Source organism: Oncorhynchus mykiss, chromosome 31, assembly GCF_013265735.2.
Source record: "Oncorhynchus mykiss isolate Arlee chromosome 31, USDA_OmykA_1.1, whole genome shotgun sequence".
In the NCBI taxonomy this organism is placed as follows: Eukaryota; Metazoa; Chordata; class Actinopteri; order Salmoniformes; family Salmonidae; genus Oncorhynchus; species Oncorhynchus mykiss.
This window is the reverse complement of record NC_050571.1, coordinates 18,281,993-18,296,490: the sequence shown is the minus strand read 5'-3', so window position 1 is coordinate 18,296,490 and position 14,498 is coordinate 18,281,993. Positions and strand designations below refer to the sequence as shown.

At 45.3% G+C, this 14,498-nt stretch overlaps 1 protein-coding gene across 1 annotated transcript in view; it reads right to left on the bottom strand.

Annotated features, from left to right (window-relative positions):
- Positions 1-14,498, bottom strand: part of LOC110504394 (protocadherin Fat 1) — a 70,802-nt gene that overhangs the window by 11,279 nt on the left and 45,025 nt on the right. The window contains exons 17-30 of the mRNA XM_036969679.1: positions 14,268-14,464; positions 13,473-13,626; positions 13,106-13,339; positions 10,879-11,265; positions 10,544-10,758; positions 10,219-10,356; positions 9,891-10,034; positions 9,340-9,537; positions 4,655-5,480; positions 4,176-4,298; positions 3,785-3,942; positions 1,563-1,882; positions 1,281-1,441; positions 987-1,140 (exon numbers count right to left, since the gene is read on the bottom strand). Of these exons, the coding sequence (XP_036825574.1) occupies positions 987-1,140; positions 1,281-1,441; positions 1,563-1,882; positions 3,785-3,942; positions 4,176-4,298; positions 4,655-5,480; positions 9,340-9,537; positions 9,891-10,034; positions 10,219-10,356; positions 10,544-10,758; positions 10,879-11,265; positions 13,106-13,339; positions 13,473-13,626; positions 14,268-14,464 (3,409 nt within the window). The remainder of the gene's footprint in view (positions 1-986; positions 1,141-1,280; positions 1,442-1,562; positions 1,883-3,784; positions 3,943-4,175; positions 4,299-4,654; positions 5,481-9,339; positions 9,538-9,890; positions 10,035-10,218; positions 10,357-10,543; positions 10,759-10,878; positions 11,266-13,105; positions 13,340-13,472; positions 13,627-14,267; positions 14,465-14,498) is intronic.

Genomic DNA, 14,498 nt, shown 5'->3' with positions numbered 1-14,498 from the left:
CAGACAATTATGATTAAATAAAGAGAATAGCCTTCCTTCTTTCTAATCACATCATCAAATATATTAATTCATGTTCATCACACATTTCTTAAAGCGATAGCTCTCGAAAATGACAAATATACTACATCCTATGGATAACTAGCAGCATTGCTAAAGCTTAGCTCTGGATGAGTAAACTGATATGTGTGTCTGGTCTCTGACACCCAAAGTCAGTAAACTACTTGCTAGTTCTAAATAAAATGTGGTAAGTTTGACATTTTTGTGAAATACCTCTTCCTTGGAGGTTTTGGTGTTGATATAGAACATGACAAAAACAGCCCTAAACATGCCCTAAGGCACCTGTATTTATTAAGTGCTGGGAAAAAGAGGACCAGAACCTATGATATGAATAATCAAGGACTTGGGACTAGAACCCATGATATAAATAATCGAAGACCTGGAACTAGAACCCATTATATGAATAATCAAGAACTTGGAACTATAAGGTCCTACCTGTAAAATGTATAGTTTGGAGTTAATGAGTATTTTTCAAGTCCCAGAACTATTTTGTGATGTCTTCCTCTTTCATGACTCAATAAATATATGACCTTACATACAGTTCATTTTGATTGGCAGCCCAGCATTGTGTGATTGGATTGCAGATATAACCCTCAAAGCATTAAGTTAAAAGGTGTTTGCGCACAAAGAACATTCAGATTTTTCATTGTAAATTTACTTTAGAACATCTCTGACAGATCTCACATGTAAAGGACCACCTAATGAGCAACTCTATGTGAATAACTCATTTTTTACCAAGATGTCAAATAGAATCTCAAGGTCACGATTGATAATGTCCCAACTGACACCCTGTTTCCTATACAGTGCACTACTTTCAACCAGAACCCTAAGGGTCATGGTCAAAAGTAGTGCACTACAAAGGAATAAGGTGCCATTTGGGACACATTATTCCAAAATTCAGTTCACAATGGGTAACTGCTCTATATTACCGTGGTCCTGAGTACTGTCCTCTACACTGGCAGTAAAAGTCCTGGTTGTCCAGCACACAGGTTCCTCCATATAGACAGGGGTTGGAGGAACAGGGGCTAGCTGCCACCTCACAGTGAGACCCCATGAACCAGTCACTGCATTTACAGATGTAACCTGCAATAGAAACAAGTGTATAATGTACAAAATAATATATATAGGATAACAAGATGTTTGAGACCAATATGTTCTGTATAGACTGTGAATAGGACTGTATGGGGATTTATCTATGGCAATAAATGGTGTCTGTCTCCTACCTCCATGAGGCAGAGTGGAGCAGGTTCCTCCATTCATACAGGGCTGAGAGGAGCAGTCTGGAGCAGGGAGGGCCCCACAGCCTGGTGCCACCCCCACCACCTCCTCTACTAGAACATGGGCCTGGTCCTCAGTGTCCAGGTTCAGATCATAGCCATTAAACCTGACAAAATAAAATCAACAGTTATTTAGTCATTTCACAAGCAAGTTTGTCACAAATCAATTACAAAAAGAAAAATAAATAAACACAAAAGGTTGACAAAATGGAGGGAAACATCAAATACCTGACTGCCTCAATACAACCCTGAAGATCACGACTGTGAGAGACTGACAAACGCTGTGAGGCTGTCTTTGCTGTCCTCTGCTGGTCGGATTCAGAAACACCACCCAGGAACAGGCTTCCGTCCAGGTTGAGGGAGCGGAGTGTGCCTGGTGCCGTGCCCGAGGCCGTGTAGAGCTGATCCAGAACCAGCATGGCGTGGTTGCCGTTTACCTCAAGGGATACGGTGTGCCACTGGCCATCACTGACCTGGGCACTGTGGATAGAGACGATGCCTGGGCCACTGCCACAGTCAAACTGGTACTGCAGCCTACCGTCCACTATCTGGGGGCAGGAGGGGTGCTGGGTCAATTGCTGAACATCCATTTTATAATTTAGCCCAAACAACTACCTCTTTCCCAACTGTATTTAATTAATTTATTTATTTTGCTCCTTTGCACCCCATCATTTTTATTTCTACTTTGCACATTCTTCCATTGCAAAACTACCATTCCAGTGTTTTACTTGCTATATTGTATTTACCTTGCCACCATGGCCTTTTTTGCCTTTACCTCCCTTATCTCACCTCATTTGCTCACATCGTATATAGACTTGTTTATACTGTATTATTGACTGTATGTTTGTTTTACTCCATGTGTAACTCTGTGTCATTGTATCTGTCGAACTGCTTTGCTTTATCTTGGCCAGGTTGCAATTGTAAATGAGAACTTGTTCTCAACTTGCCTTCCTGGTTAAATAAAGGTGAAATAAATAAATAAAAAAATAAAAAGGAGTGGGTACATAAAGATAGGAAATGGCTGTTAGGCCTGGGAATTGCCAGGGACCTCACGATACGATATCATCACGATACTTTGGTACCAATTCGATATGTATTGCGATTCTCATGATTCTATATACACTATATATACAAAAGTATGTGGACAACCCTTCAAATTAGTGGATTTGGATATTTCAGCCACACCTGTTGCTGACAGGTGTATAAAATTGAGCACACGGCCATGCAATCTCCATATACAAACATTGGCAATAGAATGGCCTTACTGAAAATCTAAGAGACTTTTCAAAGTGGCACCGTCATAGAATGGCACTTTTCCAACAAGTCAGTCCCGGTCAACTGTATGTGCTGTAATTGTGAAGTGGAAACATCTAGGAGCAACACAGCTCAGCCGTGAAGTGGTAGGCCACACAAGCTCACAGAACAGGACCGCCGAGTGCTGAAGTGCATAGCTCGTAAAAATATTCTTATATAGTGCACTCAGGGGCCAGTTAATTAGGTACATTACCCCATTCACAAAAATGGTTTCTAGGGTTTACCGACAAACAAAAAACATCCATTCAGCGGCAGTCCGGTGGGCGAAAACAGCTTGTTGATGAGAGGTTGAAGGAGAATGGCAAGTATTGTGCAAGCTAACAGGAGGACAAATACCGGCGCATTGCAACAGTGGTGTGCAGAACGGCATCTCGGAACGCACAACTTGTCGGTCTTTGTCACAGACGGACTATTGCAGCAGACGACCACAGCAAGTTCCACTCCTATCAGCTAAAAACAAGAAGAAGCCCCTCCAGTGGGCACTCCCTCACCAACACTGGACAACTGAGGAGTGGAAGAACGTTGCCTGGTCTCACGAATCCCGGTTCCTGTTGCGTCATGCTGACGGCAGTCAGGATTTGGCGTAAGCAGCATTACTTCATGGCCCATCCTGTCTGGTGTCAACGGTACAGGCTGGTGGCAGTGGTATAATGGTGTAGAGAATGTTTTCCTGGCAAATGTTAGGTCCCTTAATACCAATTGAGCAACATTTGAACTACACAGCGTAACTGAACCTTGCTGACCAGGTGCACCCCTTCATGGATACAGGGGGTCCGACCCGGTACTAGATTGGTGTACCTAATCAATTGTGTAGATGGAGTAGGGTGCCATTTTGAACACAAGACAATGTGATGTTAGAGAATACTACCTAAACACATACTATTTTCCAATGAGGCATGTGAGTGTCTCTACATGTGTACAGTATAGTGTTGTAGTGACTGTATTCACTGTCATTTCTTCTCAAAGTTTAAATCCTGAGTTTATGGCCTGTTTTATACAAATGTAATTATTGATTTTCCTAACTGAACAGCCAACAGCAACTTGTGCCCTATCCCCTACTATTTTATAGTGCAGTACTATTGACCAGAGCCCTATATAGGGAATAGGTGCCATCTGGGACTTATCCATAGACCTACCTCTAGAATGCAGTAGTCTGTTCCTCTGGCAAACAGGAGAGTGGCATGGTGGGACAAGGTTCTCAGTCTGAGAGACAGTTTCATCTTCTCTCTATAGCGGTTCTCCATCAGACGGTACCTGATGTAACCCTTCCCACTGAACCATAGAGACTGACCTCCTGTGGTTTAACAATAACATATAGATGGATCAGTTATGTGACATCTTACATCTCTGTTACTAATATATTTGCTGGTGACTGTAGTAATGGTTATATCGGATCTGAAGAAACAGGAGCCATTCTATTCATCTTGAATGTGAGAATAATGTCTAGCAAAGTTAGACTAAAGAAACAGTCATTGGAACACTTTCATGGTTGATGATCTGTTTGGTTGTTTGAGTGACAGACAGTACCTGAGCAGTCTCCCTGTTGGTCAGGTGGACAGATACAGCTGTATGGTCCCTCTCTTTGGTTGGACACACATCCCTCAGGACAGGGCTTCCCCTCACAGAGCTTCAACACAGGACACTCACCACCTATTACCCAACATATAAAATCATTACAATAAGGGAGAGGACACACCCTAAATGGCACTCCATTCCCTATACAATGCACTACTTTTTGTAGGGAAAAAAGTGCCATTTGGGATGCAGCCGGAATGTAGTGTATTGGACGACTTCTATTGTTTTATCGATAACTTGACGATATGTGATGAGTGATGTGTGTTGGTGTGTTGTGTAGTGGTGTGCGCGGTGTGTGGTGTGTGATGTGGTGGTGTGTGATGTGGTGGTGTGTCGTATGTGGTGGTGTGGTGGTGTGTGATGTGTGGTGGTGTGTGGTGTTGTGTGGTGTGATGTGTGGTGATGTGTGTGATGCGTGATGTGTGGTGTACCTTTACAGAGGCACACAGCAGATCTGTGATGTGGCGGGGTGATGAGGCTGAGTCTAGCCGTGCTGTAGGTGGTCAGGAAGTTCTGGTCCAGGGTGACCACCTCCCTACAGAGCATGGCAGGACAATCCAAGCCTGCACATAGTTTCCTGAACACCCTGACCACGCGGAGGCCTGTAACCTCCTGGATTGCACCCACAGAGGCATTGAGCTTACGAAGGAGGATCCCGTCCTTGGTAGTGGTCAGGGGGCTACCGGGAGGTGACCGCTCCAGAGCCAGCAGGACATCCAGGCTACCAGGGGGCTCACAGGGCTGCAGACTGACCAGCTGGACATCACTCCTCTTGATCCCTGCCACCAGGCGCAGTGCCCTCAGGAAGCCCCTCCAGTGCTCCCCTACGAACTCCTCGGGGCCCACCCCAGCCAGACGGACGGCCACGGAGCTCTCCAGCATGCGCTTGGTCACCTGGTGGACGTGCACACTGACACTGGTTGCCGTGGTGAAGCGTCCGTCAGTAACAGTGACGTTGAGCAGGTAATGGCCCAGCTTGAGGACGTGACCCGGCCGGGTCACCAGACGGCCATCTGAGGGGGACAGGGAGAACAGTAGTGTATTGGCTAAATTGGGCTGGAGGTTGTAGGTCAGGGAGTCATAGAGGTCCTGGTCAGTGGCTCGGATCTGACCCAGCACCCCGCCCGGATAGGCCTCTCCTGGGGTGGAGATGAGTACCTCCAGGGGGAGGATAGCAGGGGGGTGGAGGCTCTCTTGGATCACCCTGATATTGATCACTGTGGAGGCCAGGATTGGTGGTCTGCCACTGTCTAGCACCTGAGGAAACACAACAGGACCACAGCCATTACATCATTATTACAACCTATCACTATAATCACTACCCAGTGCTTGAATTCCTCACTTCAGGTTAAGAGGATAAAATAACAGGCTTGCAAGTGCCATTGATGACCAGAGGGGGGAGTTGGTGGACTTTGAGTCACTGCTGCTTCTGGGATCAAAGGACAGAATCAATACAGTAGAGGCAATCTGTACAAACTCTGGGATTAAAGGAGAAAAGCAATACTGGAATGAGGGCAATCTGTACAAACTCTGGGATTAAAGGAGAGAATAAATACTGGAATTAGGGCAATCTGTACAAACTCAAGTTTACAACCATTCCTGTGTTTGCAGTGAACCTACTGGTGCTCCCTGATACAGACAGCAGGTATACTACCCTTCCACTATTCCCTGGGTGCCGATTAAGCGGATGTCGATTAAGGCAGCCGCCTGCAACTCTCTGATTCAGAGAGGTTGGGTTAAATGCGGAAGACACATTTCAGTTGAACGCATTCAGTTGTACAGCTGACTAGGTATCCCCCTTTCCCTTTCAACCATTCCTGTGTTTCCGGTGAACCTACTGGTTCTCCCTGATACAGACAGCAGGTATATGACCCTTCAACCATTGCCATACCAGGCATGGATGCAGTCAGGATGCTCTCAATGGTGCAGCTGTATAACGTTGAGGATCTGAGGACCCATGCCAAATCTTTTCAATCTCCTGAGGGGGAAGAGGCTTTGTCGTGCCCTCTTTACCACTGTCTTGATGTGTTTTGACCATGATAGTTTGTTGGTGATGTGGACACCAAGGAACTTGCGGCTCTCAACCTGTTCCACTACAGCCCTGTCCATGAGAATGGGGGCATGTGCTCGGTCCTCCTTTAGCTGTAGTCCACAATCATCTCCTTTGTCTTGATCACATTGAGGGAGAGGTTGTTGTCCTGTAGCTGACCTCCTCCCTATAGGCTGTCTCATCGTTGTCGGTGATCAGGCCTACCACCGTTGTGTCATCGGCAAACTTAATGATGGTGTTGGAGTCATGCCTGGCCATGCCGTCATGAGTGAACAGGAAGTACAGGAGGGGACTAAGCACGCAGCCCCTGAGAGGCCCCCGTGTTGAGGATCAGCGTGGCAGATGTGTTGTTACCTAGCCTTACCACCCTGGGGTCGGCCCATCAGGAAGTCCAGGATCCAGTTGCAGAGGGAGGTGTTTAGTCCCATGTTCCTTAGCTTAGTGATGAGCTTTGAGGGTACTATGGTGTTGGACGCTGAGCTGTAGTCGATGAATAGCATTCTCACATACAGTGCCTTGCGAAAGTATTCGGCCCCCTTGAACTTTGCGACCTTTTGCCACATTTCAGGCTTCAAACATAAAGATATAAAACTGTATTTTTTTGTGAAGAATCAACAACAAGTGGGACACAATCATGAAGTGGAACGACATTTATTGGATATTTCAAACTTTTTTAACAAATCAAAAACTGAAAAATTGGGCGTGCAAAATTATTCAGCCCCCTTAAGTTAATACTTTGTAGCGCCACCTTTTGCTGCGATTACAGCTGTAAGTCGCTTGGGGTATGTCTCTATCAGTTTTGCACACCGAGAGACTGACATTTTTTCCCATTCCTCCTTGCAAAACAGCTCGAGCTCAGTGAGGTTGGATGGAGAGCATTTGTGAACAGCAGTTTTCAGCTCTTTCCACAGATTCTCGATTGGATTCAGGTCTGGACTTTGACTTGGCCATTCTAACACCTGGATATGTTTATTTTTGAACCATTCCATTGTAGATTTTGCTTTATGTTTTGGGTCATTGTCTTGTTGGAAGACAAATCTCTGTCCCAGTCTCAGGTCTTTTGCAGACTCCATCAGGTTTTCTTCCAGAATGGTCCTGTATTTGGCTCCATCCATCTTCCCATCAATTTTAACCATCTTCCCTGTCCCTGCTGAAGAAAAGCAGGCCCAAACCATGATGCTGCCACCACCATGTTTGACAGTGGGGATGGTGTGTTCAGCTGTGTTGCTTTTACGCCAAACATAACGTTTTGCATTGTTGCCAAAAAGTTCAATTTTGGTTTCATCTGACCAGAGCACCTTCTTCCACATGTTTGGTGTGTCTCCCAGGTGGCTTGTGGCAAACTTTAAACGACACTTTTTATGGATATCTTTAAGAAATGGCTTTCTTCTTGCCACTCTTCCATAAAGGCCAGATTTGTGCAATATACGACTGATTGTTGTCCTATGGACAGAGTCTCCCACCTCAGCTGTAGATCTCTGCAGTTCATCCAGAGTGATCATGGGCCTCTTGGCTGCATCTCTGATCAGTCTTCTCCTTGTATGAGCTGAAAGTTTAGAGGGACGGCCAGGTCTTGGTAGATTTGCAGTGGTCTGATACTCCTTCCATTTCAATATTATCGCTTGCACAGTGCTCCTTGGGATGTTTAAAGCTTGGGAAATCTTTTTGTATCCAAATCCGGCTTTAAACTTCTTCGCAACAGTATCTCGGACCTGCCTGGTGTGTTCCTTGTTCTTCATGATGCTCTCTGCGCTTTTAACGGACCTCTGAGACTATCACAGTGCAGGTGCATTTATACGGAGACTTGATTACACACAGGTGGATTGTATTTATCATCATTAGTCATTTAGGTCAACATTGGATCATTCAGACATCCTCACTGAACTTCTGGAGAGAGTTTGCTGCACTGAAAGTAAAGGGGCTGAATAATTTTGCACGCCCAATTTTTCAGTTTTTGATTTGTTAAAAAAGTTTGAAATATCCAATAAATGTCGTTCCACTTCATGATTGTGTCCCACTTGTTGTTGATTCTTCACAAAAAATACAGTTTTATATCTTTATGTTTGAAGCCTGAAATGTGGCAAAAGGTCGCAAAGTTCAAGGGGGCCGAATACTTTCGCAAGGCACTGTAGGTGTTCCTTTTGTCCAGGTGGGAAAGGGAAGTGTGGAGTGCAATAGAGATGGCATCATCTGTGGATCTGTTGAAGCAGTATGCAAATTAGAGTGGGTCTAGGGTTTCTGGGATAATGATGTTGATGTGAGCCATGACCAGCCTTTCAAAGCACTTCATGGCTACAGACGTGTGTGCTACGGGTCGGTAGTCATTTAGTCAGGTTACCTTTGTGTTCTTGGGCACAGGGACTATGATGGTCTACTTCAAACATGTTGTTATTACAGACTCAGTCAGGGACAGGATGAAAATGTCAGTGAAGACACTTGCCAGTTGGTCAGCGCATGCTTGGAGTACACATCCTGGAAATCCATCTGGCCCTGCGGTATTGTGAATGTTGACCTGTTTAAAGGTGTTGTTTCAGTGTTACTTGCTTCGAAGCGAGCATAAAAGTCATTTAGCTCGTCTGGTAGGCTCGTCTCACTGGGCAGGAGGATAGAATTACGGTAAGATTTGCCAAATGGAGGGCGAGGGAGAGCTTTGTACGCATCTCTGTGTGTGGAGTAAAGGTGGTCTCAAGTTTATTTCCCTCTGGTTGCACATTTAACATGCTGGTAGAAATTGTATTTTATTTCACCTTTATTTAACCAGGTAGGCTAGTTGAGAACAAGTTCTCATTTGCAACTGCGACCTGGCAGAGGTAAATGAGGTAAAACTGATTTAAGTTTCCCTGCATTAAAGTCCCCGGCCACTTGGAGCACCTCCTCTGGATGAGCGTTTCCCTATTTGCTTATGGCCGTGTCCAGTGAACCTACTGGTGCTCCCTGATACAGACAGCAGATATACATCAATGGTTGATCTATTACTAATAATTTACTGTATCAAGAACAAAACACATATCAGAAAAATGTAATACTACTGTTAGCCTAATTAGCATTTTGTGAATGTAGTCCAACCTGAGCATATAGTATGTAGTGGTCCTTTACTGTGCGGTCCAGCAGTGTGGTGGTCCTGAGGGTTCCCTGGGGGTCTATTAGGAAAGAGCCTCCTTCATCTCCCCCAAGGATGGTGAAGGAGAATGGGGGGCCGTTGTGGGAGGCATCCCTATCTGTTACAGTCAGCTTGAGAACACTGCTCCCTACTGGGACACTATCCTGGGGTAGAGAGTGGAGAAGGAAAGAAAGAGGGGGACAGAGGGTGGGCGAGAGACAGAGAGAGGGGGAAAGAGAGAGAGAGAGAGAGAGAGAGAGAGAGAGATTCCATATCCATGCCTTTCGATGTTGATTTAAGAGCTACTGTTCAGAGGCTTAATGAAGCTCCCTCGTTTATCCTTTCTCTTCTCAGCTATACATCCTGTATCTGTACCTCACACTATTCCTTACACTCATCTGCTTCAAGTGCAACTCTATGGCACCCAATAACGTTTCTGAGGCATCTTCAGTGAACTTGCACCCTTCAGCTAAACCTCACTTCATTTAAGAAGTGTAGTCAGTGTTGTCTGTCTTACCTGGATGACAAGGCTGTAATCAGCCTCAGAAAACACGGGCGCATTATCATTCACATCCGACACGTCAATATTGACCAGGGCACTGCTGGATCTGGATGGACTCCCACTGTCTGATGCCAGTACCGTCAGAGTGTACGCAGGCACCTAGTTTAACACAGAGTAAAGGGGTGGGGAAAAAATCTACTCTAGACTTTGTGAGCAATTAAAAACAATTGAGGCTTATAACATTGCCAATACTTGTCTGCTTCAAACTGTGATAATTGGAGTGTTAATTGTGCTCTGTTGAATGAGAGGAACATGGGAAGAACGTGGAAAGTTAGTTAGCTACCTTTTCTCGGTCTAACGGGCGAACAACCTTCACCTCACCGCTGACCGTGTCTATGGTGAAGGGCCCGGCTTGGTTGCCCTTGACGATTGAAAAGTGGATGTGATTGTTGGAGGGACCATCAATGTCATCAGCCATCACCTTAACAACAAAGAACAGAGTGCATGAATGGACATGTTAACACTAGTAACAATAGTGCATCAGATGTTTTCTAGTAAAATGACACAGCAGGATTTCCCTTTCTTTCTACAGAGCATTTGAGTACAAATCAAAGCTTGAAAATGTTTCATTTATAATGATTGGGGATTTAATACCACTGGACACTCACCGTCAACATGGTCAGGCCCATGTCGGTATCTTCACTGATCACAGCAGAGTACACCTCTTGGCTGAAGACAGGAGAGTTGTCATTGACATCTGTCAAGTAGATGGTTACCGTGGCAATGTCACCTTGGCTCGTCCTGCCTTTGTCCGAGGCCTGTACTGTCAAATAGTGCTCATGGGACGCTTCATAATCCAGAGCCTTGGTCACAAATATGTCACCTGTAGACACACATACGCTCAGTAAAGGGACACTAAACTCACATGACTAGGACAGCCTTTTCAATGGCAATCCTCATTTCATGTCATAAACAATAAAGTTGACATTTATAGTATAGCTACCGGTGTGTGAGTCCATGCTGAACATCCCATGCTCGTTGCCGTTGACGATGGAGTAGGTGATGTCAGCGGTGGCCTTGGGGTCTCCGCTAGCCGCAAACACCCTGACCACCTGGGTCCCCAAGGTGACGTCCTCTGACACCGTGACGCCATAGTCCCTGTTTTGGAAGGCCGGGGGTCTGTCGTTGACGCTGAGCACAGAGACCAGCACGGAGCAGACAGAGGACAGTCTTCTGGGTGAGCCCTGGTCTGTGGCCCGGACACGCAGCGTGTACCCAGCCTGGGTCCTCACCAGGGGTCGCTCCACACGGACCAGCCCTGAATGCTGCTGGATGGAGAACCGGCCATCGGCTGAGTCCTCAAAGGAATACAGGATCCTGCTGTTGTTTCCTAGAGAGAGGGAGAGGGACAGAGAGTTTAACCCATAAACGCACAGCCATCTCCACTCTATCCTACATGAACAATCCAGATGAAATGGGAGGTCAATGGCATTTTGACCCAAGCTTACCCAGCCCAAGCATATCCATTATACTATATCTGACCACAGTCATTTGTTGAGATAACTGCACGGCAGCTGAGTGAATTGGGGCCAAATCTCTCCATGATCTCAACGACCTCCAGTCATCAGATGACAAGGCATTTCATTAACTGATCCTGAACGATGCGCGTTAATGAGGCCAGGGAGAGTGAGTCTGTCTGTGATGACATGGACATCCTCTGGGCAGGTCTGTGTTTAGGTCTGTGATTAGTGTAGACAATAGGGTTGTTTATGATAGAGGCCCAGCTGGGGCACGACATGACTGCCTCACAACAACAGGCCCTGATGAATACAGCCAGGCAGGCATCACAAATTAAACCCAACTCCCGCCATTTATGATGCAACCAAAGAAATAGAGGAGTATACTGCATAACTCAACTCTTATCACAGATTAAAGTCTGTCTGGCTCTCCATCACAGCAGGCACCAGTGGAGATACAGAAAGTCCAAGGTAGGAGTCCATGGAGAAATATCCCGACGAAATACAAATGGCTCCAAGGAAAGCAATACTTTCTCAATATGAAGTGCTGAAAAGCACCAGTAAGAGGTCAATTAGAGGTATATAGGAACAAACAGCTACAATTTGTTGTAAAATCCACACAACAACACTGTTGTTGCACAACTACATCATCATACAGTAAACTCTTTCTGCTGGGAACAGAACCAAAGGTTGCGTCCCAAATGGCTTCCTCCCTATTCCCTACAACATAATACACTACTTTTGACCAGACCCTTATGGGCCCTGGTCAAAAGTAGGGAACTAAATAGGGAATGAATAGAGTGTCATATCCAGCGTGACTTAAATTAGTGCATTAATCTTAAGATGAAGGTGAGAGAACCACATTTCACAGTCATAGTAAGTACATTTTCCCTCAAAGTAGCAATCAGCAAAGTAGATGCACTTGTAATTTCATACTAGCAAGTGTTTTAAAATATATACTGTATATATATATATATATATATATTGACCATGTGTGGGTGTGTTTTCACCTTGGTTAGGGCTGTTGACTGAAGAAAACTACCTAATGTATAGTGGATACCATCACTTTATACTCATATTGCTGAGGACCAATGGACAAAAGCACTGTCCGTATCAATCACTCACTGCATTAAGTCCATATAGAGAAAGTCTTTCATTCTTTTGTTGTTGTTTTCCTGTTGCTTGGTTGGAGAGGAAATATTATTTACACAGCTTGCCAGTGTTTAATTGGATTTCGAGGAATATTTGGGCTTGACTGTTAACTATTAACAGGAAAGGACTACTGTCAATAACAGACTAAATAACATTGTCATCTTATCATCAAAGCAATCTTTTTCCAGTTGAATAATTCCATCAGCCTGGGCCGTGTTAATTTGTGTTTCTATGTGTTTGTGTCTTCCGTTAATACCAGGATAAAGCACAGACCTCATTCTCTGTCTTACTACATAATTGATTACTTGCAACAAAGAGCAACCAGCGCTTGCTTATGACTTTGGAAACTTCTGCAAGACTTACTTCAAAAGGTATACCACACCAACCATTTATTTTGAATGTGAATTAGGACTTTTCTCAAGGCTCTTTTTATTCATTACATCAGCATATCTATTCTATTTGATCCGTAAATCGTGATATTGCTGCACATTTATGAAATTAGCTCTGTCTAATAACAGGATATATCTTCTGAATACTTTTTGGTAAGTTAATGCCTCTTACCTGCATCCAGATCAGTGGCCTGTAGCCGTGCCACATACGTGTTTATCTCAGTGTTCTCAATGACAGTGACAGGGTAGGGGTCAGCTGTGAACTCAGGAGCGTTATCGTTGACATCTCCCACTGTTATCACCACATTAGCCTGGCAGTAACGCTGTCCTCCGTCATCCGCTTGTACCAATAGACTGTACACATCCCTCTCCTCACGGTCCAATGGCAACAGGGTTCTCAGCCGGCCTTCAAAAAACACACAGCACAGACAACTACGTCTTAGGTTCTACAGGCTCCGCTCCTAGAACATTTACTAGTAACATTTGGTGAACAATTTTCACCAAACATGATGATTATATGTTTGATTGATATACAGTACCTGTGTCTGATTCAATGCTAAAGTAATCAGCCCCATCTCCAGAGAGAGTGTATGAGATCTGAGCGTTGGATTGGATGTCTGCATCAATGGCAGAGACTTGCAGGACCAGCCTCCCTTCAGGAGCGTTCTCAGGGACTGTCTGGGCATAGAGAGCCTGTAGAGGAGTCATGGACGTTACATGAGGTAAACAACTCTGTAAGAAACTCAACAAAATACACTTTTGGACTTCATATTACATAGAAACTTCGTAGGGTCATTTTGTTTAAAAGTACTTTCACTCTGTTACAGTATGTTCTCTAAGTGCCTTTGTACTGCCCAACCCTTACCCTCTCACAGACAGGACTGTTGTCGTTTGTACTGCCCAACCCTTAGTCCTGTCTGTGAGAGGGTAAGGGTTAGGCAGTGCAAAACGACAACAGTCCTGTCTGTGAGAGGGTGTTGTCGTTTTGCACTGCCTAACCCTTACCCTCTCACAGACAGGACTGTTGTCGTTTTGTACTGCCCAACCCTTACCCTCTCACAGACAGGACTGTTGTCGTTTTGCACTGCCCAACCCTTACCCTCTCACAGACAGGACTGTTGTCGTTTTGTACTGCCCAACCCTTACCCACTCACAGACAGGACTGTTGTCGTTTTGCACTGCCCAACCCTTACCCTCTCACAGACAGGACTGTTGTCGTTTTGCACTGCCCAACCCTTACCCTCTCACAGACAGGACTGTTGTCGTTTTGCACTGCCCAACCCTTACCCTCTCACAGACAGGACTGTTGTCGTTTTGCACTGCCCAACCCTTACCCTCTCACAGACAGGACTGTTGTCATTTGCATCGAGGACACTGATCTCCACAGTGGCTGTGGTCACAAACGTTCCATCGGAAGCAGTGACGTTCAGGAGGTAACTGTCCCTCTCCTCCCTGTCCAGAGCTCTCCTCACCACAACCCTCCACTCCCCCTGAGAGTGCTCCAGGTCAAACTGAGCCCGTGGATCACCTCCTGGGAGAGGCAAAATACATTTAACATTCAGGGT